Consider the following 24,885-nt stretch of genomic DNA (forward strand, 5'->3'; position numbering starts at 1 on the left):
TGAGAGCCAAATATTTTGGTTTTTATTGAACTCACTGGGCTCAAGGACAAAAAGAAAAAAAATGGGATGAAAGAGGAGTAGGATGAAAGCTTGAGAGAAAGACAGATCCCCACAAACACCCCAGGCCTGGGAACCTGTCCCTGAGAACAGCAGTTAGGGGTCCAGGCAAGCTGCTTTCCAATTCTTCCCCTGCCCTTAAAGGTGCTAGCGACAAAGGGGACCACATGTCAGACCCAGGCACACAGTCCTTCTGTGCCCAGTTTCCAGGCTTTTCCAGAGAAGGAAGCTGGGCTGGTGGCTCTAGGCTTGCAAGAAAGAGAACATAGAAAGGCATGGTAGGAGAAGGAGTTTGGGGATGGGGGAGGATGAGGGAGAAAAGCTCAGAAACCCAAGCTGGGCATTCCAAGAGGCTGGAACAAGAGGCTGCCCCAAGTAGGACAAGAAGTGAAGCGGTTCCTTTCTTTCGGAGGGGCTACTGTGCATTGGACTTTAGTCAGCGGCTTTTAACCCTGGACGCTTCTGTGCTGGTCTCTCACAGCTCAGGGCCCAGTTTGTATGATGTCAGGGCCATCTTGGCTGCAACGGTCCCCATGTGCAAAAGAGAAGGTTCAGGTGAACTGAGAACAGGGAGGATAGAAGGGTCTGGAGGACCCTGAGGAACTGGTCCTCCTCATGCTTGGACCTTTCTTTCTTCTTGGGTAGTATTTGGGAGTGGTTAGATGGAGACGCTGTTCTCAATGAGGGGAGGGTCCAGGTAGGTGTAGGGCAGCGCCAGACCCTGGTTCCGCTCCTGGATGTCCCTTGAGATCTGGGCCAGGCGGCTCTGGAAGGCGGCGATGCTCCGCCTCGGGGCCTCCTCTGTGAAGTGCTCATCTGGGTAGGTGCCCAGGGGCCTCTGGGAGGACATCAGGTAAGAGGTCAGGATGACATTCCGGATGGGATGGGGAATAATGAAGGACCACATGTAACAGCAAATCCAGTCAAGGTGGCTTCTAGTAGCACAATCCAGTTGCAGCCATTGTAAACACTTGCCCCAAACTGCCACCCCATGATCCTGACACGAGGCCCCCCAGCACCCAAACCCCAAACAGAGTAGGGGACAGAATGTGACGTAGGAGCCAGCCAACCCGAATTCAGTACTGCCTCTGCTGGCAAGCCTCTGCCTGTTACTTTGACTCTTTGAGACTCAATTCCTGCATCTGAAAATGGATGGGTTGAACCAGAAAAAAAAATTTTTGAGGCAGGGTCTCACTCTGTTGCCCAGGCTGGAGTACTGTGGTGTGATCATAGCCCACTGCAGCCTCAAACTCCTGGGCTCAAGAGATCCTCCCACCTTGGCCTCCCAAAGCACTAGAATTACAGGCGTGAGCCGCCGTGCCTGGCCTAGAAAATCTTTAAAGGTCCCTTTCATACCTGATCCAACTGATCTGTGAACTAAAAGAATGAACCACACTTCTCATACAACCTAGATCAACATAAACACTGCCCAGGAAATATACCCAAGAATATAACTATTACTTCACAATTTCACAAAATTCAACTCCTGAAAACAGCCAGCATCCTGGTTCTAAGGTATCTTCACAATCAATCACCGTGATGGAACTTTTGCCAACACAATCACCATCATCCTCCACTGCCACAATTTACAGCACGGCCAACCACAATCGAGAAATATCACTATGAGCTCCAGTCACTGCCATCCTGTGTACAGGACTGTCCCTCCCTCATGATCATATCACACAACCAGCTCATCACGACAACGCAGAGGTCCAGCCTCCTAACCAGCACACACTTCCTATTTACTAGAACCTTCATATAATTGTTGCCAATACTACTGATCTTTTTTTTTTTTTTTTTTGAGACAGAGTCTCGCACTGTCGCCCAGGTTGGAGTGCAGTGGTGTGATCTCAGCTCACTGCAAGCTCTGCCTCCCGGGTTCACGCTATTCTCCTGCCTCAGCCTCCCGAGTAGCTGGGACTACAGGTGCCTGCCACCATGCCTGGCTAATTTTTTGTATTTTTAGTAGAGATGGGGTTTCACCGTGTTAGCCAGGATGGTCTCGATCTCCTGATCTCGTGATCTGCCCGCCTCGGCCTCCCAAAGTGCTGGGATTACAGATGTGAGCCACCACACCCAGCCAATACTACTGATCTTTAACAAATTCTTTTTCTTGTTTTGTTGGATTGGCGAAGCCCTCCAGATCAATGTTAAATAGCAGCAGTAATAGTGGGCATTGGGTATTGTTTTCTTGTCTCTGACTTTAATGAATAGATATCTATGGTCTCACCATAAATACAGTGTTTTCTGAAATATACTTTTGGTTTTTTTTTTTTTGAGATGGAGTCTCGCTCTGTCACCCAGGCTGGAGTGCAGTGGCACGATCTTGGCTCGCTGCGACCTCCGTCTCCCGGGATCAAGTGATTCTCCTGCCTCAGCCTCCCGAGTAGCTGGGATTACAGGTAGCCACTACCATGCCTGGCTAATTTTCTTATTTTTAGGACAGATGAGGTTTCACCATGTTGGCCGGCTGGTCTTGAACTCCCAACCTCAGGTGATCCACCTGCCTCAGCCTCCCACAGTGCTGAGATTACAGGCGTGAGCCGCTACACCCAGCCTAAAATATACTTCTAATCAAAAATCCTTAAGGGGGTTGCATTTTACACTGAGTTTTTATTAGTAATGGCTGTTCACATTTATCAAATGCTTTTTCAGCACATATTGAGATAATTATATGGTACACATCTTTACTGACGTAATGAATTATATTGCTAGATTGCATAAGGTTGAACCAACCTTTCATTCCTTTCATTCCTAGAATAAATTAGACTTTATCATGGTGTATTATTGTTTTATTATTTACTATTGGCCTTCATTGGCTGATATATTTTTAAGATTGTTGTAGCTAAGTGGAATAAGTATATATATATATATTTTTTCTTTTTTTTTTGAAACAGGGTCTCACTCTGTCACCCAGGCAGAAGTGCAGCGATGGGATCACAGCTTACCGCAGCCTTGAACTCCCAAATTTAAGCAATCTTCCCACCTCAGCCTCCTGAGTAGCTGGGATCACAGGCATACGCCATCATGCCTGGCTAGTTTTTTTGTTTTTTGTTTTTTGTTTGGAGAGACAAGGTCTCACTATATTACTCAGGCTGGTCTTAAATCCTGGGCCCAAGCGGTCCTCTCACCTCTGCTTCCCAAAGTGCTGGGATTACAGGTGTGAGCCACTGCACCCAGCCTTATAATTTCATTTTTGTAATAACAGCTAACATGTAAGCACTTTACGTGAACCATCACAACCATACATCAACCCTTAAGACAGGTATTCTTGTTATTCTCACTTTAAAGATAAGGAAATAAAGCTTAGAGAGGCCATTACATAACTAAAGTCATATGGGTGGTAGGTGTGGATCTGGGACTAGAGCCTTCCAATGAGACCCACTGCCCTTCCTAAGAGTACTACCAGCAGGGCACGGTGGCTCACGCCTGTAATCCCAGCACTTTGGGAGCCCGAGATGGGCGGATCACCTGAGGTCAGGAGTTCGAGACCAGCCTAACATGGAGAAACCCCATCTCTACTAAAAATACAAAATTAGCCAGGTGTGATGGTGCATGCCTGTAATCCCAGCTACTCAGGAGGCTGAGGCAGGAGAATCGCTTGAACCCAGGAGGCAGGGGTTGAGGTAAGCTGAGATCGCACCATTGCACACCAGCCTGGGCAACAAGAGCGAAACTCCATCTCAAAACAAACAAACAAACAAACAAAAAAGAGTACTACCTTTGTTAGGTGCTGACTCTATAATTCAACAAAATAATTGAGGAAACTTCCACCTTTTGCTATGCTTTCAAGTAGTTTGAATGATTTAGGAATCATTTGTCCCTTGGAGGTTTAAAGGGATCAGATCTTTTAAAACCTTTTATAATTTGTATGGTTTTTTCATCTCTTCTGGAGTTAAGTTTTAGGTATTTTATTTTCCTAGAAAAGCACTCATTTCGTCTAGATTTCCGAATCTGTTTGCATAAAACTGTAAGCAGTATTTTATTATAATTTTATTATAATTTTAAAAATCAGCTGGGCACAGTGGCTCACACCTATAATCCCAGCACTTTGGGAGACCAAAATGGATGAATCACGAGTTCAGGAGTTCCAAAACCAGCCTGGCCAACATAGTGAAACCCCATCTCTGCTAAAAAAGAAAATACAAAAATTAGCTGGGCATGGTGGCGCACACCTGTAATCCCAGCTACATAGGAAGCTGAAGCAGGAGAATCACTTGAACCCGGGAGGCGGAGGTTGCACTGAGCCGAGACCGCGCCACTGCACTCTAGCCTGGGTGACGGAGTGAGACTCTGTCTCAAAAAAAAAAAAAGTAAAAAATCTTCTCTGCATTTGTGGTTATATGCCTTTCCCATTCCTAATGCTATGTATTTTTGTTCCCTTTCTTTCTCTTTTTTTTCCTCCTTGATTAGAATTATCTAGGCCAGATGCAGTGGCTCACACCTATAATCCCAGCACTTTGGGAGGCTAAGGCAGGAGGATCACTAGAGCCCAAGAGTTCAAGACCAGCCTGGGCAACATAACAAGACTCTGTCTCTACCAAAAATCAAAAAATTAGCCAGGCGTGGTGGTGCCTGTGGCCTCAGCTGCGTGAGAGGCTGGGGTGGGAGAATTTCTTGAGCCCAGGAGTTTGAGGATGCAGTGAGCCGTGATCACGTCACTGCACTCCAGCCTGGGCGACCCTGTCTGGAGTTGACCAGGCTTTTTTTCAGACAACCTGACCCTGTCGAAAGAGAGAAAGAGAGAGAGAGAAAGAGAAGGAGGGAAGGAGGGAAGGAGGGAGGGAGGGAGGGAGGGAGGGAGGGAAGCAAAAAAAATAGTGCCACTTCTGGGCCTAGACTTGAAGAAATCTGAAAGCTTGTTTTCAATCTTGGAAGCCGGCCACCGTGCTATGAGGAAGTCCGGCTATCCTGCTGGAGAGAGACCCCTTGGAGAGTCCTGGGGGATAAGACAGCATATGGAGAGAGAGAAAAACCACACAGGTGCACTGAGGCCCCAGACATGTGAGCAAAGCCTTCTGGGAGCTTCCAGCCCAGCCCGGTCACCAGCTGATCGCATGCAAGTGTTTTACCCTAGCCAGTACCCTCTGGACTGCCCAGCCTAGCCCTGCCCAAATTTCTGATCCAGAGAATCTTCAGAAAAAAGAAATATGTCTATAGTTTTTTTATTTTATTGTATTGTGTTTTTTTTTTGAAATAACAAGTTTTATGTTTTTAAAATCAGGTTGACATCTAATTTCTGTTTTTCTTTTCTTTCTTACTTAAAGATGGGGTCTTGTTATGTGGCCCAGGCTGAAGTGCAGTGGCTATTCACAGGCATGGTCATGGCACACTGCAGCCTTGAACTCCTAGCCTCTAGGAATCCTCTCACTGCGGCCTCCTGAGTAGCTGGGACTACAGGCCTGTGCCATTGCACCTGGCTTAATACTTGATTTCTAAAACTGTAGCATAGCCATCAAAAAAACAGAACACACGCACACACACCAAAGAAAGAAAGAGAAAACAAAGCAGAAGACAGAAATATGACACTGGATTCAAAGCCTACTTACTAGCTCTGCGCTGTTGAACAAATTGCTGAATCTCCCTGAACCTCAGTTTTCTCCCCTGTGAAGTGGAACTACCATTTATTGAACATCTATATGCCAGCACAGCGCCAAGCTTTTTTTTTTTTTTTTTTTTTTGAGATGGAACTTCACTCTTGTTGCCCAGGCTGGAGTTCAGTGGCACCATCTCGGCTCACCGCAACCTCCGCCTCCCGGGTTTAAGTGATTCTCTTACCTCAGCCTCCTGAGTAGCTGGGATTACAAGCATGCATCATCATGCCCAGCTAATTTTTGTATTTTTAGTAGAGATGGGGGTTTCACCATGTTGGCCAGGCTGATCTCGAACTCCTGACCTCAGGTGATCCACCCACCTTGGCCTCCCAATGTGCTGGGATTACAGGCGTGAGCCACCACGCCCAGCTGCCAAGCATTTTAAATAGAGCTATGTATTTGTTTCATATTTTAAAATCATGTACACAAAGGATCTGATTTAATAACTGAGACATGATAGCTCCTCAGTGACAGCTGCCACTATTATTGTTGTTATAAGTTTCCAAGTTAAACTTTCTATAGTTTATAGGAGAGAGCCCTCCACCCTCATCCTGTTGTCTACTTATCCGTCATCCCTCTGGGAGCAGATAGGGACAGGAAACAGAGTACTGCCATTCCCAGGATATAAGGTAGCAAGTTAAAACTTGCCAGGAAGATGAAACATGTGGGATCTTTCTTTTTTTGTTTTTGTTTGTTTGTTTGTTTTTTGTTTTTGTGTCACCCAGGCTGGCGTGCAGTGGCGTGAACATGGCTCACTGCATTTTTTACCTCCTGGGCTCAAGTGATCCTTCCACCTTAGCCCCCTGCCCAAGCAGCTGGGACCACAGGCACACACTAATATGCCCAGCTAATTTTTGTGTTTTGGGTAGAGACAGGGTTTCACCATGTTTCCTAGGCTGCTCTTGAATTCCTAGGCTCAAGCAATCCACCGGCCTTAGCCTCCCAAAGTGCTGGGATTGCAGGCACGAGCCACTGTGCCCAGCAACATCTGGAATCTTTCTAGCACCAAAGGGAGTCAAGCGTGAGAAATAAGGATATTCACCTGTTAGAGAGCTTGTGTGCAAGACGGCTGGATGGAAACAAAGATGATGGGAACCAGTGATAAAGGGCTACTTGCCTGGCCTAAACTCAGATATTGGCCCCTCTCTAGCCTCCTGCCTCCAAAGTTGCCCTTTGCATCCATTCACACAGCCACAGGAGCACCCTAGCTAAAGCAGATTTAACCATTGGGCCTCAGGCTTAAAAGTCTTGATTGGCGGCCAGGCGCGGTGGCTCACACTTGTAATTCCAGCACTTTGGGAGGCCAAGATGGGTGGATCACAAGGTCAGGAGTTCGAGACCAGCCTGGCCAACATGGTGAAACCCCGTCTCTACTAAAAATACAAAAATTAGCTGGGCACAGTGGTGGGTGCCTGTAATCCCAGCTACTTGGGAGGCTGAGGCAGGAGAATCGCTTGAACCTGGGAGGCGGAGGTTGCAGCAAGCCGATACCGCACCATTGCACTCCAGCCTGGGTGACAGAGCAAGACTCCATGTGGGGGGGTGGAGGAAGCCTTGATTGGCTCCCCTTTGTCTTCTAAATGAATACTGTGCAGACAAAGCCCTACCTTCCTCTCCGCTCTGCTATTTCCATTTGTGATCCTACAAACACACCAGTGATTTCTCGCCTTCGTTCCTTGGTCCTGTCCTTCCCCCTCCCTAAAAAAGAACCCTGCTCCTCCTCTCTGTCCAACTCCTACTTGTCCTGCAGATTTCAGCTTAGATGTCACTTTCTCCAAGAAGCCTTCCTGGGTTCCCCCAGACCCATTTAGGTTCCTCAGGGCCCTGTCCTTACCCCTATCACCGGACTGTAAGCTCACAAGGACAAGGTTCATAGCTGCCCATAACAGTGTCTGGGTCACCACTGGTACTCAGGAAGTGTGTGTTCAATGGAGAAATTAACATGTAAGTAACTCCTACAATACGGTGGTGCCCTTTTTCATTGACATGTATGTCTCCTCAACTAGACCACAGGCTTCTTGAAGGCAGGAAGTTCTCATCCAACATTATAGGCCTGGTGCCCAGTGCTATGTGGACACATAGGAAGTATCCAACAAATGTTTGTTGAATGTTTGCATTAACACATGAGTAGTTGATGGATGAACAGTCAGATAAATGGATGGATGGACAGATTGGTAACTAAACTGGTATTTGCTTCAGTCTATGTCTTTTGGGATTATCATTTTCTGAAGAAACTGAAGAACCCAAGGCAGTTCTGCAGTAAACATAAATCCCGTCGGTCAGTCCTCAAGCCCCCAGACAAAGCCATCACCACCCCCACTGGTGGCCCTAAAGAACCCTACTCCCCTCAACACCCCCTATACACACCTGGTCCTTGGGTTCTTGGCTAACCAACCAGAAGAGGAGGAGGTTGTTACAGCTGATGTTCACTTCAGGGAGGGTGTCTAGGTAAGTCTTCAGGGTGGTGGTCCCCTTGGTCTGGGGTGGGGGCTGCCTCATGGATGATGGAGCATTGGGCATCCAGGCCCCAAAGTCATGCTGTGGAGACCCCCATCCCAGTTGGGTCAGTTGGCCAGAAGGGGAGTATCACCTCCCTCTTCATCATCCCTGATTCCACCTCTACCATCCTAGAGGTGATAGTTGGGAAACGAGGGGATCACGGAAAGGCAAGAGAGTTGGGAAATGAGGGGATCATGGAAAGGCAAGAGAGGAAGGGGTAGGGAGTGGAAAGTCCCAGAAGTGGGGCAGGAGGCCAGCTTACTCCTTGTCACTCCCCGCCCAGTGTTCCAGGACTGGGTGGGGTGAGTCACTAGGGAAGGAGGTGGCCCCAGAGTGGAGGTAATCCTAGAAAAGGGCCTTGGGTTGGCATGCCATACAGAGCAACCTGCTACTCCACCTGGCTGGGTTCTAACCATGAGAGGAGCCCCTAAGTTCCTCTCCCAAATTAACATCAACTTGAGTCACCATTACGACCTTGGACCCAGCTCCACCCAGTCATCACCCAATGCCAGCCCTTCACCCCACTCAGCTGCCCCTCCAACCCCAAGTCTAATCATAAACCCACCCCAACTCTGACCCACCCAAGCTCTCAACCCGAATTCAGGCCTCAAGTCCATTGCTGAGACCTGATGTCCCCAGGCCTGCCCTTTGTAGCCTCACCTGCCCACTGTTGACAGCAGCATGCTGGGCAGAGCAATTGAAGATGATTGCAGTGAGGAACTTCACCATCTCTCCTGGGGTGCACAGCCGGCTTGGGAAGCCTGGGTGTGGGGAGGAAGGGTAGAGGGTGTGGATGGAAGGTACTGGATTCCTAGGGCCAGCTCAGGACTGGGGCTCACCACAGGGGGAAAGTGAGGAAGTAGGGAACACCGAGCCACGACTGTCTTGTTGGGCTGAAGTTAGGGATGGCCATCACCAAGGTTTGTGGTCTCTGAAGTGGGTCAGGATAGGAGATGGGGGCTGGGATATGGCCAGAAAATCCCCGGCAGGCAGGGCCAATGACAGAGCCAGCTTCAAGCCCAAGTGCCCAGCTGCCTCTCCCTGACTTCCAAGGCACTTCGATCTGCAGCCCCTATTAGGATGTAATGATTTAATCCTACCCAGTTCACCAAGATTTGTTCAAGCACCCAGTATCCAACCATCCTCTGCTGGGCTTAGCAGCAGAGACCGATGCAGAGGGCGTGTTACTCAAAAGCTCACAGTAACGGAAGCAGAAGGAAGCTTCTAAGACCAGAGCTTGGCTCTTTGAGGAGAGGGCAGGCAGGGCGGAAAGGGGCACCAGGAGCAGAGTGGTTAGTGGAGGCCTCCTGGAGGACAAGAGGGGCCTTGTGAGTTGAAAGATGGATGAGCCTTGAATGCAAAAAAGACAACAGAGAAAAGCATTTCAGGACTGAAGAGGGGAGAGCTCCAAGGCTCAGCCCTTGGTCCATTTGTGCTGTGCCTCACTCATCTCATCCAAGTCCATGGCTCTAACCACCTCCCACTGGCCAACAACTCCCAAATTCCCATCTCTGGCTGTGCCTGGCTCCTGAGCTCCAGACTCAGCCGTGGGCATTACCCTGCAGGCAGCTTACCTGACGTCCCCACCTAAGCATGTACACTACCTCACACTGCACACTGGCAAGAACAAATGCCCGTCAGATTACGTCACCCTTCGCTAAAACCCTCGGAGGGCTTCCCATCTCACTCACCTTGTCATAGCCCTACTTGATCTGGCCCCAGCCCCTTCTCCCACTTCATCTCCTTCCTGGCTGTTCACTTATTCGACTCCAGCCATGAAGGCCTTCCTGATAGTTCTCAAATGCACCAGCACATTCAGAACTCAAGGCCTGCACACTTACTATACCTCTGCCTGCTACTCTTGCCCCAATTATCCTCAGAACTAGCACCTGTACTTCCTTCAGGCCTCTACTAATGCATCAGCTCCTGAGAGGCCTGCCCTGGCCACCTCCCTGAAACGATCTCTTTACCTTGACACACCGTATCCCCTGATGCTGTTTCAGTTTTCCTCTTAGCATTCATAACCACCTGACATATGCTTGTTGATTCTCTCTTTCTCTCTCCAAAAGAATGTTAAGCTCCACTAAGGCCAGAATTTTTGTCTTTTTCACTACTAAACCTCAGCACCTAGAACAATACTTAATAAATAGCAAGAGCCCGGTAATTATTGGTTGAATGAAGAAATGCATGAGAGGGTAAGAAGCCAGAGCATGGGAGGCAGAAGTGGGAAGATTGCTCAAGCCCAGGAGTTCAAGACCAGCCTGGGCAACATAGCAAGACCTTGTCTCTACAAAAACAGTTTTTACAAAGGTAACTGGATGCAGCAATGTGGTGGTGCATGCCTGTAGTCCCAGCTACCAGGGAGGCTGAGGCATGAGGATCACTTGAGCCTGGGAGGTCAAGGCTGCAGTGAGCTGTGATCATGCCACTGCACTCCAGTCTGAGCAACAAAGTGAGACCCCGCCTCAAAAAAAAAAAAAAAAAAAAAGCCAGAGTGGGAAGTCATGGGGTATTAGCAGGGTGAGGGAACAGGGAGGGGACCTAATTGGAGGTGAGGCTGCAGCGGCATGCAGGGCCATGTGGTTTCTGGGCAGTATTTCAGAGGATTAGCAGGGTGGTGGCCCTGCAGGCTTGGCGGGCAAGCAGTGAGAGGTGGGAGAGGTGGGACTGGTTGAGAAGCAGCTGCCACAATTCCAGAGCACTATGAGGAAGACTACAACTAGGGTGGTGACAACAGGGATCAGCCACCTAACTGGATTTAGGAAGACAGAGAGGGGAATATGAGTCAAAGAGAACTAAGGTTTGGAGTCAGGCTGACTGGACAGAGGCTGATGCAACAGAACAGAGAGGTTGGGAGGCAAGACCAGACATCTGCCTGGGAGTGTGTGGGAGTTTTCTGAAGGCTCTGTTCCTGGTTGAGTCTCTAAACTCAGAGGCTGAGAACAAAAAATAAAGCAGGCAGACACACCTGTAGTGTCAGCTACTTGGAAGGCTGAGACGGGAGAATCGATAGAGTGCAAGAGTTTGAGACCAGCCTAAGCAACAGAGCAAGACCCTGTCTCAAAAAAACGAAACCAGAGCGAAAACAAAAAATAAAAACAAAGAAGGGGACAGACCATCTATAGGAAATTTTCTGTAGTTCATATTGCCTACTTTTCCCCCATCGGAATATGGAACCTGACCAAAATGGTGAAAGAAACCCCATCTCTACTAAAAATACAAAAATTATCCGGGCGTGGTAGTGTGCGACTGTAGTCCCAGCTACTTGGGAGGCTGAGACAGGAGAATCACTTGAACCGGGAGGTGGAGGTTAACGAGTGTGTTTTCCCTTTTTAAATACTGTATGTGAATCTAGAATAGGTTTGTACTCATTGAAAGAGCTGTTGTCAATCTGAAGAATGTTCTGATGCATTAAATCAGAGAAAAAATGTAATAAAGTAAGACAGGAGAGTTGAATTAACCTCAGACTGACTGAGGTTAATGAGTGTGTTTTGCCTTTAAATACTGTATATGAATCTACAATAGGTTTATACTTGTTGGAAGAGCTGTTGTCAATCTGAGGAGTGTTCTGATGCATTAAATCAGACACAAATGAAATAAAGTAAGATAGGAGAGTTGAATTAACAGTAATTACATCCCCCTTTGGGCCTTAAGTAGGAAACAGACACCCCCAAATATGAAACAACTGCCCAAGGAGGGAGGAGCTGTCAGGATCAGCACTGATCATGATTAATAGGAGGTTTGCAAAACACAGGGAAGGGTCACCCTTTAAAAACTCCAAGGCCGGGTGCGGTGGCTCACGCCTGTAATCCCAGTACTTTGAGAGGCCGAGGTGGGCAGATCACCTGAGGTCAGGAGTTCAAGACCAGCCTGTCCAACATGGCGAAACAGCGTCTGTACTAAAAATACAAAAATTAGCCAGGTGTGGTGGCAGGCGCCTGTAATCCCAGCTACTCGGGAGACTGAGGCAGTAGAATGTCTTGAACCCAGGAGGCAGAGGTTGCAGCAAGCCGAGATCGTGCCTCCACACTCCAGCCTGGGCGACAAAGTAAGACTGTCTCGCGCCGGGCGCAGTGGCTCACACCTGTAATCCCAGCACTTTGGGAGGCCGAGGCGGGCAGATCACGAGGTCAGGAGATCGAGACCATCCTGGCTAACACGGTGAAACCCTGTCTCTACTAAAAATACAAAAAATTAGCTGGGCGTGGTGGTGGGCGCCTGTAGTCCCAGCTACTCGGGAGGCTGAGGCAGGAGAATGGCGTGAACCCGGGAGGCGGAGCTTGTAGTGAGCAGAGATCACGCCACTGCACTCCAGCCTGGGCAACAGAGCGAGACTCCGTCTCAAAAAAAAAAAAAAAAAAAAAAGACAGACAGAAATGAAGAGAGGTTGGTGGCTGGAGGGGCCACGTGGCAGGACAGGAAGGGGGGTTTGAGAGAAAGTTCCCAGAATCCTCTGAAGTCCAAGATGGCTCCTACTGCACGTTGCAGAACATTGACAGAGCTCAGGAAGCTGAAATGAATGGGTGGGCTTGTGGAAAGGTCGAGGGACCAGAGGGGCACAGAGCAGTGGATGCAAGCAAGGGCTTTGGAGGCAGTCGGAGCTGGCTCGGAACCCGACTTGCGCAGCCTTCTTTGTGCCTCTTTCCATATCTGCTAATTGGGGATATTAATAGTATCTTCTTCAAAGGCTGGTCAATAAATAACTGATGGGAGTAGGGGGTGGCTGAGCAAGTGCTAGCTCATCAGAGCTACACGGGAAGTGGGATAGAGAGGGGATACCTGAGCTTTCCCGGCCCAGGAACGCCTGAGCAAAAATCTCGCCAACCCAGGCCTGCAGCTCCGAATCCTGCTGCACAGATGCGTCACTGGGATAATAGTAGCCCACGATTTCTGAGACAAAGCTGCAGGAAAGAGATGCTGGTACCACTGGAGTAACCACGGGCTCAGGCCTGGCCAGAAAACCGAGGCCCACTGCTGCTCAGGCGGCAGAGAGACAGATAGCCATGGGGGTTCAGTGGGGACCCCCAGGTGCAGCTGGAATCTGAGTGGCCGGGCTTCCCTTAAGTCCCACTCACTGCTGAGCCATGGGTGCTCCACACCTCCTTCCTGCACAGGGGCCTGGGGGCTGGGTAGGGGAGTGTACGAAGAGTCTGATTCATGCTGCCACCCCCCTCCCCACCCAGGAGGAAGGAAGACCTGCCTGCCCGAGGCCCCAGCCCATGCTTAAATGATGCATCAGCCCTGATACTCTGACTCCACTGGACACCCGCTCCTTCCCCTGCATCCACACACCCCCAAGCCCCTCTCTGGACCGCAGCTACCTGCCATTTCAGACGGGACCCCAAACTCAATTCATACCCTCAAGAATTCCCTATGCTAGGGTGTGAAAACACCTGAAATCCCCAGGCGCCATGAGCGCAGGGACCACAGTGTCCCAGGCCAGGAGACCGTGGTGGGACTGCTGGTCCCGCCCCGCACCTCGCACCTCTCAATGGCCGCCCAGATCTTCAGGCCGTCGTCTCGGTAGTGGTAGTTGGGGATAGCCAGGACGCCGCGGGCCCGCAGGCTGTCCGGAAGGCAGAAATTGGTGTAGGTGAAGTGGGCCAGGCCCGTGCTCATGAGGTAGATGAGGCCTTGCCTCCCGATGGACGTGACCTGAGGACACAGCACAGCTCGGCTCCCGGGCCGGCCCAATCCCCACCCTAGTGTCTGGGCACGAGATAGGGCTGGGGACTCGGCCAAAGGAAGGCCTTCTTCGGTTCGTGAAGCAATCCACTGATCAAATACCCACGAGGGCCTGCCTGACGCAGGCTGCGCAGCTTGACGCCCCATTACGTGCGTGGGAGGAGATCCTTAGGTATTTGGTAACTAAAAGAATGAACTGAAAGCCGGAGAGCCTGGCTGGGCTCAGGGTCAGCTGAGGGTACTGCTGGGGCTCAGGATGAGGCTGCCCTGCCTGTGGACTCGTGGCCCGGCGGGGCTGGGGGCGGTGGGCGGGGGCGGTGGGGCTGCCGGGCCGGGGGGGGGACAGGGTCTGTGAAGGGGGCCGGTAGGAGACCGGAGACCGGCGGAGTGGGCGGGGCTGGTGGAAGAGGCAGGGATTGTACAGGTGTCCTCACACCCCGGGTGTCCTCACAAGGGGCTTGAGCGCAGAACAGGGCTTGGGGGCGGGTAGCGGGGCAAAGCGTCTTCCGGGGCTGAGATCAGTGACCCGGCAGGGAGGCCGCACCTGGTCCACGAGGCCCTCGGGGTTGAGCAGCGTGGCCCTCGCGATGGTGTTCACCTGCAGCGTGTATCGGGTGTGGGGGAGTAGGAGCTGCGAGCGGAGCGGATCAAGTAAGCTGAAGGCCGGGGACAAGGCCGCCCGGCCCCTGCCCCGCTGGGCCCCCACCCGGGGTCGCGGACCTTGTAGATGGGGTGGCAGAGCGGCAGCTGGCGCAGCGTGGCCATGGCGAAGGCCTCGCACAGCAAATGCGTGCACAGAAAGTGCGTGTTGTTTTCGTGCACCAGGAACTCAGAGTTGCGCACCCACGTCTTGGCCAGCAGCCAGTCCCATTCGGAGTCAGTGGGCAGGAAGATGGGGCTGTTGGGCCCGGGGGTCTGGCTGAGCTGCGTCCGAAAGGAACGAGGGGTGATGGGGCTCCGGGCTGCCGGTTCGCGCCTGAGCCCCCATCCCGGGGCGGCGGCGCCGGGCTCACCTGGATGGCCAAGGGCACCAGCGCCCCCTGGGGGCTGAGCCCCAGCAGGCACAGTGGGGCGGCCACGTACTGCTGGCGGCCGTTTAGGCAGTGGGTGGGGGCCTCCGCCAGGATCCAGTAGTCCGCTAGGAAGATGTTCCCCCTCTGCAGAAGGTACACAGAGGCTGAGTGTCCCTCCCTACCCGCGCTCCACTTCCCTCCCGTTTCCCTGCCCACTTCCACCCCAGAGAGGAGCTGAGGTCCCCAGCTGAGGTCTCAGAAATTCTTGGTGCCTGAATTAATGGCCAAAGTGGGGTACCCCGCCCTTCCCAGAATGTCCGGAATGAGGTCTAGCTGAGTCCCTCCTTGTGCAACAGCTCGCCTGCTAGGACAAGCCAGCGTCCTCTCCTCCTCACCTCATACCTAGTCCTTCCCACTCTCAACTCAGATGGAATCCCCTTCTGACATCTGAGCGCCATGTTCATCCAGCAACAGCTAAATGAACACATGAGAACTGACCAACCATGTCTCTAGCTTTCTGGAGGAGAATGCCTGAGGGCTTGACTGCCCCAAAAAGACTGGGTCAGCCTCTTCTCCGACAACCTCAGAGCTCCTAGTTCTCCGTGATTTTCCCTGATGCATCTGGAGACCCTACCATTGGCCTGTCCTAAAACAGCCTTCCTCTAGGCCTCAGCACCTCTTCAGGAGGCCTCAAAACAAGGGCAAGCCTTCCTCCAAGATGTCCCTGCAGCCACCCTGCGCGTTCACACCATTTCACCAGGCCCCATCTCAGGCCTCAAAGCCTCCCAACTCCAATCTGACCCTCATCCATATCTGCTCTACTTAAAGTGTGCAGGACCACGGCTGCCCAGAGGATGAGGCCCACAGGTGAAATGCAGCCCGGGCCATTTCCATACCCTCCACACACATCCCTTGTCCATAATGGTGACACACCCACCTCCCACCTATCAGGCCCACTGCCCAGGTCCTTACCCACCTCTAGCTCTGTCTGCAGGCATGTGTCCTGTCCCAGCAAGGGGGCCACCATGTCATTGGTGACAGGCAGCTTGCTGGGCAAGCTGGAGATGCAGTGGAGCATGACAGGATTGACACCATTCAGGTACTGGTACCCGAAGAAGTGATCTTCACACCAGTGCTCTGTGACATACTCTGGGAGACAAGAGAGGGGACCAGTTGGTCTAGAAACTACTTCCCTAGATCCTAGTCCTGCCAAGTCCTTTGCTCATCATTGTGGTTTAGGTTTTCTTCCCAAAAACTCTATGAGGTAGGAATCATTATATCCTCAATTTAATACTAGACCCTAAGGGTCAGAGAGATGGAGTGATTTGCACAGCTGAGTGGCAGAGCAGGGATTTGAACCTAAGCCTTTCTGGACCCAAAGCCCAGAGCACTCGGTGGTTGGAGTAGGGGAAGAGAGTCATGTGTCCCTGATCAGGATCAAGATTCCCTAAATGACTGCGACCCTCTCCCAGGCAAGCAGAGTGTCTCTCTCTCCTGACTCCTCTGTTTTTATCCCCTCCTCAGAGAAGGTGCTTTGTTCTCCAGAGGAATCTGGAAGATGCCATCAGTGAAGCCAGGAGCACCTCCCACTCAAATCCAGCAGTCTCCCTGGGAGCGCTGGGAGAGGGCCCTTTCCCAGGAAGGAGAGGAAGGGGTCTGAGCACGAGATAAGGTGAGGAGCAGACATCTCCTGCCTGGCTCTGCTCACTTGTCGTGAAGGTCTTATGGCACCAGAAGATGTTTTGCATGTCATCCAGCTTCTTCCAGGAGCCCTTGCGATCCAACAGCCCTCGAAGCTTCATTCCCAAGGACCTGATGGGAGAGGAAAAGATGAGGGTGAGGTCTGGGGGCTAGAGTCTGCTGGGAATCACTGTGTCCCCCTCTGCCTGGAGGAACTGACAGGGTCCGTCCCCAGAGTAGAGATGCCTAACAATCCACATGGGAGAAAAAGTCTAGTGCCCAGTGGAGGCTCTGTGGCCTCGGAAGACCCTGGTTCATATGCAGCCATCCCTAAGACAGGTCATTGCACTTGCACATCAAGTTGGCACACACGGCCCTATGGTGCAGACAAGCCGCCCTCACTGGTGTTTTGGCCTGTATTCTCCAAGCTGCCCTCTTGTCACAGACCTCCACTGGCTCCCCTCTGCCTACAGGACAGAGCCCCAGCTGCCAAGCCTGACTAGCCCATGGAGATCCCCACTTGCCAGCTTCTACCAACCTTTCCAGCATTTTCTCCCACCCTAGGCATTAGACAGGGCCAACCAAGACCCGCTCTCCAAACATGCAGAGACATGCTTTGTACACTGGTTGGTAGAAGAGGGACTGACACGTGGAGGGATACATACTCTTCATTTTGTGGATGTCTGTACTGTTTGAATTTTTACAGTGAGCATTATTTTTTTTCCTTCTTTTTAAGATGGGATCTCCCTGTGTTACCGAGGCTGGAGTGCAGTGGCTGTTTATAGACACAATCATAGCTCACTGCAGCTTCAAACTCCTGGACTCAAGCAATCCTCCTGCCTCAACCTCCCAAGTAGCAGGCACCACAGGTGTGCCCCACCATGCCCTGCAACATTATTTTATAATATGGAGAAACATGCTTGAAATTAAAACGGCTTTCCCCCACTTCCAGGTCTTCATTTAAGCTGCACCTCTGGTAGAAAGCCATCTACTCCATCTCTATGATAAAAATCTATCTGTTCTAGGCATGGCTCAGAAGCAAAGTCCTTTATGGAGCATTGCCTGAACACCTCCTTGGACACATGAACTCCTCCATGAACACATGCCTTGGATCTTTCACACTCATCATTTCCCACATTGTATTGTAAGCCCAGTGGACATATATCATCCCCATTATACTATGAGCTCCTCAGGGCAAGGACTTGGCTGTGTCTGCCCCACCATATCCAGTTCATAATATGCACTCACTAAATAAGCTAAATCAAAGGAAAGGGAATGGAGGCCAGACGCGGTGGCTCACGCCTATAATCCCAGCACTTTGGGAGGCCAAGGCAGGCAGATCACCTGAGGTCAGGAGTTCAAGACCAGCCTGGCCAACATGGTGAAACCCTGTCTCTACTAAAAATGCAAAAATTAGCCAGGCGTGGTGGTGCATCTCTGTAATCCCAGCTACTCGGGAGGCTGAGGTGGGAGAATTGCTTGAACCCAGGAAGTAGAGACTGCGGTGAGCCAAGATCGAGCCACTGCACTCCAGCCTGAGCGACAGAGTGAGACTCCATCTCAAAACAACAACAACGACAACAAAAGGAATGGAACATGGAACAAGTAGGCCTGTGGCAATAGGTCAATAACATAGGATGTATAAAGATGTAATGTGGGCTGGACGTGGTGGCTCACGCCTGTAATCCCAGCACTTTGGGAGGTGAAGGCAGATGGATCACCTGAGGTCGGGAGTTCGAGACCAGCCTAACCAACATGAAGAAACCCCATCTCTACTAAAAATACAAAATTAGCCGGCATGGTGGCACATGCCTGTAGTAGTCCCAGCTACTTGGGAGGCTGAGGCAGGAGAATCGCTTGAACCCGGGAGGCAGAGGTTGCGGTGAGCCAAGATCGCGCCACTGCACTCCAGCCTGGGCAACAGGAGTGAAACTCTGTCTCAAAAAAAAAAAAAAAATGTGAGGTGCCCTGAATTGTGGGCACCTGGGGAAGGGAGGGCGGCAAGGGGGGATGAATGATCTGACAGGCCCCGGAACGATGTCACCTGGGCTCCTAAGCACTCACTCACTCACTGCACAAACACTTGCTGGGGGCCTGCCCAATTAACACCCAGTGGGTGGGAAAACCACGAGGAGTTCAATCATGAAAGCAGAGGCTGAGGAGTCTGGGTTCAGGGAGAGGGGAACTGGGGAGCACAAGGGGGAGACAAGGGCAGGAAGGGGGCAGACGGCATGTAGAGAGGAAGACTGTGGGGCGGGGAGAGGGAATGAGTCCAGAGAGGAGGGACTGGGGCAGGGAGAGGGGATACTGGGGATAGGGAGAAGGGGCAGTCTGGGAGCACGGGGAGGGGGATGGATGGGCAGAGATGTCAGATGTTCATTAGAGGGGCAATGGCCTCACGCAGGGATGGCATTGAAGAGCAGCGAGATCGTCTTGGTGGCTGAGTATCGAATATTGGGCTCCATGTACATCAGGGATGGGATGTCAATTTTCATGGGGAAGCCAGGCAGGTACCGATTCCCACTGCTGGGGGTCGGGGCAGTAGAAAGACAGAAACCAGTCAGTGGGCCCTGCAGCCCAGCCCCTTAACTCCTTCCCTCTTTCCTGCTTTCCGAGTCCCCGGGTCTCTCTTATTGCCGGCTCCTCCCCTGCTCTCTCTGTTCCTGAGCTAAAATAACCTCCTCACTCTTGTCCCCTCTGCCAGACCCTTTGGGGCCATCTCCCATCCTGATGCTTGAATGAAACTGCATTGTCATAGACCGCTACCCCTCTTCCTGGCTATCAGGACCCCATCCTCCCGACAGATCTTCCACTTGACTTCCTTTCCCCTCCTTCCCAGGCTTTAATCTTCACCTGTCACCCTGGTCTACACAAGTTGTCATCTTTGTCAAGGCAAATTTCTTGTCTGACTCCATCTCCTGAAAGCTGTTGACGTCTACCATGCAAGGGAAGCCAGGAGCATAGATCTTCCAGCTTCCAAGGGAAAGAGGTCAGAGATGGCAGGTCATGCTCGGGATAAACACAAGCCTTAGCTTTAAAGACACGACTTCAGATTAAAACTTCAAAAACCACCTACTTTCTGGATGGGTGACAAGGAATTGGACATTTCTCCATGAAAGCACTGGGCTTCACATAGGGTAGCATTTGAGGATGGCATTAATGCCCACACTGGGTTAGAGATGGGTTTGTGTTGAGATTAAAATCATGGCCGGTTTAGTGGGGGAGGATGAGAAAGGACTGAGATTGGTGGATACTTCAGGTCACTTCCCATATTGGGATCTGGGTTACATCAGGGACAGTTGAGGGCTGAGTATGGATTCATTGGTGGTGTTGGGACAACTGTTACTATTGGTGTTCTCAGTTCAGACTCAGGGTCACTATTAAAGTGGGGTTAGGTCCAAATAAGAGTCCTGATCCAAGCTAGGCCCACGAGGTTGAGAATGAGGTTAGAGTTAGGAACAATCTGATTAAGGCTGAGGTCACAATAAAGATGGGGAAAGAAGTCAAATTAGGCCACCCTCACCGGTAGCATTCTTGTCGGGCCCGGAGCTCCCGTGTCCTGTGATCCAGGAGGAGGGGAAGGGAGTCCTGACAAATAGTTCTTGCTGTGGGGAATGAAAATTACTCTTGGTATAAGTCTCTTTTCAAACAACATCTTCTGCAAATATTGCCTGAACCCCCTGACCCTTGAACCCAATCCGACAGCCACATCCCTGTGAAACATGTGGCGGTGCCCCCACGTTCTTTGAGTGTTCATCAGTAGAAGGGATTCAAGACAGCTTCACCCCCAAATTATAGCAATCTTCCCGATTGTTGGCATGTTTATCTCCCCTCCAGACTATAAACTCCCTGAGGGCAGAAGTCGTCTTGTATGCATTTTTCTTTTTTTTTTTCTTCCGTATTCCCGGTTTCTAGCATGGTGCCTGGCACCATGTGTATAAGATGCACTTTAAATGACTGATGAACAAATATATTTTGTGAAGCTATGGATGGATGTGCTGTGGAGATGGATGAGTTTATAGTGAGGTCTATGGAAAACTTATTATGGACCATGGGGTAATATTCATTTGCCTCACTTTGACCTAGAATATCCCTCCTTCATCCTGAGCCTCCTCCCAACACCCAGAGCAGCCCTGCTGTTGCCTCTCCAGATCAGATAGCTCTGGAAACTGAAGATACTCAAGCCCAGCATCCGCGGAAGGTCCCAGAAATTCAACAAGGAATCCTAGCAGCACCTCTCAGGGACTTCATCCACACTAGAAAAGCTAGTAGTAGGGGAGGGAATGGGGCCTCTCCAGCTAAAATCTCTAAGCAGTCAGGGCTTCTCTACCTGTTAAAATCTAATGACTCAGCGTGCAGGTTAGTTCCTCTCAGAGGTCCGGAGGAACTCACTCTGGAGAAGTGCAGAGGGAGGCTGTGGAAAGCAAAGTGCTTCCTATGTGTATGAGAGAAGGGCGCGTGCCTATATGAGTGTATCTGTCTATGTGAGTCTCCAGAAGAGTCAATACTGTCTGGAAAACCCTCGCATTTCAGGGCTTGAGAGGCTCCCTTTTTTCAGAAAACATCTACTTGGGAGCCCAGAGTTTCTGACCTCAATCTTATTCCCTACACTCTGGGGCTTTGTGAGACCCCACTCCTAATCCCAAAGAACACCTTCTGCAGTACAGTGTAGTCCTCGTGCCCGGCCCACCTGTTCCCGGCCTCAGCTCCACGGTGCGGTAACCTTCAATCCACTGATAGCAGGGGAAGTGGGATACAGTACCATCCGGTTCGGTGACACAGATGCGGCTGCAGTACCAAGAGTCCTTGCGGAAGAAAGCGTAGCGCTCCTTGTGTACACGCAGCAGCAAGAGCTCACCAAGCTCCGCTGTGCAACGCACCTTGTACTTCTGTACCTAAGGAGACCAAGACAGCAAGCAGGTGAGAGGCGGGGAACTGCCAAGGCGGTCCTTGCGCCTTGCAAGATGCATCTACACCGAAGCCTATTCGGGCATACAAACCTGAGCTGCTCCCAGCCCCTACTGGGCTTTTGTATAAATTAGAAAAAGGTTCCCCGGGCCGGGAGCGGTGGCTCACGCCTGTAAACCCAACACTTTGGGAGGCCGAGGCGGGTGGATCACCTGAGGTCAGGAGTTTGAGACCAGCCTGCCTGATGAAACCCCTTCTCTACTAAAAATACAAAAAATTAGTCGGGCGTGGTGGCAGGCGCCTGTAATCCCAGCTACTTGGGAGGCTGAGGCAGGAGAATCGCTTAAACCCGGGAGGTGGAGGTTGCAGTGAGCTGAGATCGCGCTACTGCACTCCAGGCTGGGCAACAAGAGTAAAACTCCATCTCAAAAAGAAAAGAAAAGAAAAAGGTGCCCGAGCACAGTGGGCACTGCATTTCACTAGGTTCCTAGGCCGGCTGGGAACCCTTGTGGAGGCCACCTGGGGCTGGCAGAGGCAGGCAGATCCCCTCCAGATAAGAGGAAACCCAGGCTCAGAGAGGGGAAGCGACTTGCCCAAAGCCCACTGTCAATTATGGGAGGAGTTTAGGAGCCAGGGGAAGTCCCTCGACTCCAAGTCCAACGCTCCTTCCTCTCCACAGTCCTACCTGGATGGAGTTCGTCATCTCCAGAAAAGACAGGGACCTCAGTAGGGAAGGCGAGGAGGTCAGGGCCGGTATCCTGAGTTCAGCAGGATCTCAAGAGTCCAGGAGGAATACTCCTCCCGCCTGCGGCCCCTGCCCCTCAGAGGTCGCGCTTCCCTGTCTCCTTTGTACTCACCGATCCAGAGGCGAAGTCCCTGCCCATTCGATCTAGCCGCTGCTTGGGGCTTTCACCACACGTGCCCACCAGTGTGACAGAGATGTTGTCCAGTGTGCCGGCCCTCAGGTAGGGACCAGTGGTCACACACAGGCGGTACACTGCCATGATGGGAAGGAGGAAGGGATGCCCTGGCAACGCTGGCCGCGGCAGCAGCCGGCCTGGAGGAGGAGAGCGGCAGGCCGGACAGGGCTGGGTTTCTGGGTGGAGGGCTAGGGGCTGCGGGGCAGGGTAGGGCTGAGGAAGGGCCCAGCTCTCTCTGGGATGTTCCTGGGCTCTCTCTCTCCGAAGCTCCCTGCTGGCGGCTCGGGCTCCCTCTCCCCGCCCACAATCTTGCACTCTAATACTTGTTTGCTTGCCTCTGACACAGCCGGTCCCTCTGGCTGGCTCACCCAGATGGATATCAGGAGCCTGGGTTCCACTGCGGAGGGAGGGACCAGATGCTGAGATGGAGAGAAGGAGGAGGTGACGCCTGTATAATTGGAACACTGCCCTCCGCCTGGTCAGCGGCCCGGACTGATGCCCTGGAGTACTTGTCCGCCCACTCCCCAATGTCCCCCAAGATCTGTTCCTCCCCATTCCCAGGCAGAGATGAGCACAGGGCACCTGCATTCCTACGTGTGAATCATCCGTGTAAATCACTAAACAGTGGAGAGTTGCACTTGGTCATAAATCACACTTGACTGCAGCCACACGCAGGTGAGTCGCACACGCATTCCAGCACATGTCAAATGGTCAGGAACAGCTCCCCTATCACCCCATACACCGATCCCCCCACGCCTGGCCCTCTTTGTCCCCAGTCTTTGGCACGCCCGACCTCATTCTCTGCTCTGGAGTAGGGCAGGTAAGGAAAGCGAAATACAGCGCCGGCAAACAGCGTCTGAAGGCCCCGCGTGGCATTCTTTCCGCTCCAGGACCGCCCTGGGCCTGCGGGATCCTGGGCGGGAGCCCGGGTGTCCGGGATCTGGGCCACTTGGGACTGGGGAGGAACCTCTCGGAGAAGCCCATAGCCCGCAGCGGCCCCGCGCGGCCAGTTCCGGCGCCGCACCGTTCCAGCCTCTACTATGCTCCAGTCCCTGCGTCCCAGCCTCGGCTGGGGCTCTAAGAACCGGAGGCAGAGAAAGCTCAATCAGCAGCAGGCGAGCTTCACCCGCCGCTTCCGAATCTGTGCCAAAATATTCTGCACAGATAAAATTTTCTGTCGGTTCTACAAGCCTGGATTTTCCTATGGAGAACTCTCTTATAAGCAAAGAGTAAAGTACAGACGCAGAGCCCGGATAGCTCAGTCGGTAGAGCATCAGACTTTTAATCTGAGGGTCCAGGGTTCAAGTCCCTGTTCGGGCGGCTTGTTTTTGCTTTTGGGTACCGCACTTAGCATGAAACGGTAACAAAAATAGTCACTAGTCTTTAAAGCTAAGTGGGACAGAAACTTGGTTTCCACAAAATACAGCTAATGACGGTGGAGGGTAATAAACGTAGTTTAAAAACAGTACATACGCGAGCCGTATTATCGAACTTAAATTTTCTGGTAGCCACATTACAAAGAATAAAAAGAAGCAAGCGAAATTAATTTGACGGATCTATTTTACTTACCCTAATATACCAAAATCTTATTTTAACATATAATCAACATTTTAAAAATATTAATGAAATTTTAAGTCTTTTTGTTTGTACAAAGCCTTCAAAAGAAGATGTGTATTTAGAAGCTGGCAATACATCTGAATTCATATATTTCAAGTGCTCGATAACGGTGTCTACCATATCTAACAGCAGATTTTTTGTTTTCGTTTTAAGTGACGGGTGTGGAAGACACGCAAAATAGAATGTCCAGTAATGTACACAATCTTGACAGCCAATAAGATAGAGGTTCCATGGTGTAATGGTTAGCACTCTGGACTCTGAATCCAGCGATCCGAGTTCAAATCTCGGTGGAACCTTAAGGGTTTTTTTTGATGTCAGCATGTTGAATACTATTAATTGATTTTCACAGAGAGGACATTCCAATGACCCAAAACAATACGACCAAAAAAAAAGGAAACTAGTATACTACCAATTATTTGTGCTTTTCCCACCGGGTAATTGAGTCCTATAACACAGTGTTAAGAGAACATACAATAAATTATTTAAATATGTTGGAAGTTGAGCTAACATTTGAAAACATGTTAAAATAGAGATGTTATAAAGAAACGAAATATTGCTTCAGCATCAGGTAGGTCTTAGCTTGAGGGATGGATGCAGGCCTATGATCTGCCTGGAAGACCAAACACGGAAGATGATGGTGAAACCATTACCAGGGGAATTCGTAAAATTACTTTCTGCATGTAAATAGATGTAACTTAACGGAATTGTATCAGGTGCTTAATCCACCAGAAAAACTCCGGCCTGGCAGCGGTGGGATTCGAACCCACGCCTCCGAAGAGACTGGAGCCTAAATCCAGCGCCTTAGACCGCTCGGCCACGCTACCTGCACAAAAAATTAATGTCCCCGTTGTCCTCCTAAGAGACTAGAAGTAAGGAATGGGGCAAAGCTTAGCGTGTCAAATTGATCCGTCT

General features: G+C 51.1%; 1 protein-coding gene and 3 non-coding genes across 6 annotated transcripts; 2 read left to right on the forward strand and 2 right to left on the reverse strand.

The window, feature by feature from the left end:
• On the reverse strand, nucleotides 1–23,232 carry ALOXE3 (arachidonate lipoxygenase 3). Of its 3 annotated transcripts, XM_054456737.2 has the most exons (16): nucleotides 23,150–23,232; nucleotides 22,294–22,753; nucleotides 21,219–21,423; nucleotides 20,052–20,133; nucleotides 19,382–19,501; nucleotides 18,929–19,054; nucleotides 16,557–16,660; nucleotides 15,825–15,997; nucleotides 14,849–14,992; nucleotides 14,556–14,759; nucleotides 14,380–14,466; nucleotides 13,636–13,805; nucleotides 12,930–13,051; nucleotides 8,811–8,911; nucleotides 8,019–8,189; nucleotides 1–895 (listed from the first exon to the last, which is right to left on the reverse strand). In XM_054456737.2, the coding sequence occupies exons 1-16, from the start codon at nucleotides 23,230–23,232 to the stop codon at nucleotides 716–718; spliced, it is 2,532 nt and encodes an 843-aa protein (XP_054312712.2). In that variant the 3' UTR covers nucleotides 1–715. The 3 variants fall into 3 exon arrangements, 2 of the variants coding, with proteins under 2 accessions (XP_054312712.2, XP_054312711.1); XM_054456736.2 differs by lacking the exon at nucleotides 23,150–23,232 and having other exon boundaries at nucleotides 22,294–22,820; XR_010124546.1 differs by lacking the exons at nucleotides 1–895; nucleotides 23,150–23,232 and having other exon boundaries at nucleotides 8,078–8,189; nucleotides 12,930–13,275; nucleotides 22,294–22,563.
• A 371-nt stretch (nucleotides 23,233–23,603) lies between these two features.
• Nucleotides 23,604–23,676, forward strand: TRNAK-UUU (transfer RNA lysine (anticodon UUU)). Its single transcript has one exon. It is a non-coding gene; the product is annotated as a tRNA-Lys (tRNA).
• A 521-nt stretch (nucleotides 23,677–24,197) lies between these two features.
• TRNAQ-CUG (transfer RNA glutamine (anticodon CUG)) lies at nucleotides 24,198–24,269 on the forward strand. The gene has a single exon. It is a non-coding gene; the product is annotated as a tRNA-Gln (tRNA).
• Nucleotides 24,270–24,715: 446 nt separating this feature from the next.
• TRNAL-UAG (transfer RNA leucine (anticodon UAG)) lies at nucleotides 24,716–24,797 on the reverse strand. Its single transcript has one exon. It is a non-coding gene; the product is annotated as a tRNA-Leu (tRNA).
• Between the last annotated feature and the right edge of the window lie 88 nt (nucleotides 24,798–24,885).

The sequence above is a fragment of the Pongo pygmaeus genome, chromosome 19, assembly GCF_028885625.2.
Source record: "Pongo pygmaeus isolate AG05252 chromosome 19, NHGRI_mPonPyg2-v2.0_pri, whole genome shotgun sequence".
In the NCBI taxonomy this organism is placed as follows: domain Eukaryota; kingdom Metazoa; phylum Chordata; class Mammalia; order Primates; family Hominidae; genus Pongo; species Pongo pygmaeus.

Coding starts and splice junctions, on each gene's coding strand:
- ALOXE3 (XM_054456737.2), bottom strand. CDS start 23,232: ATGCCACGCGGGGCCTTCAGACGCTGTTTGCCGGCGCTGTATTTCGCT. Junction 13,806..14,379: donor CCGAGGGCCTCGTGGACCAG/GTGCGGCCTCCC, acceptor CTGTGTCCTCAG/GTCACGTCCATCGGGAGGCA. Junction 896..8,018: donor GCCAAGAACCCAAGGACCAG/GTGTGTATAGGG, acceptor ATGTCCTCCCAG/AGGCCCCTGGGCACCTACCC.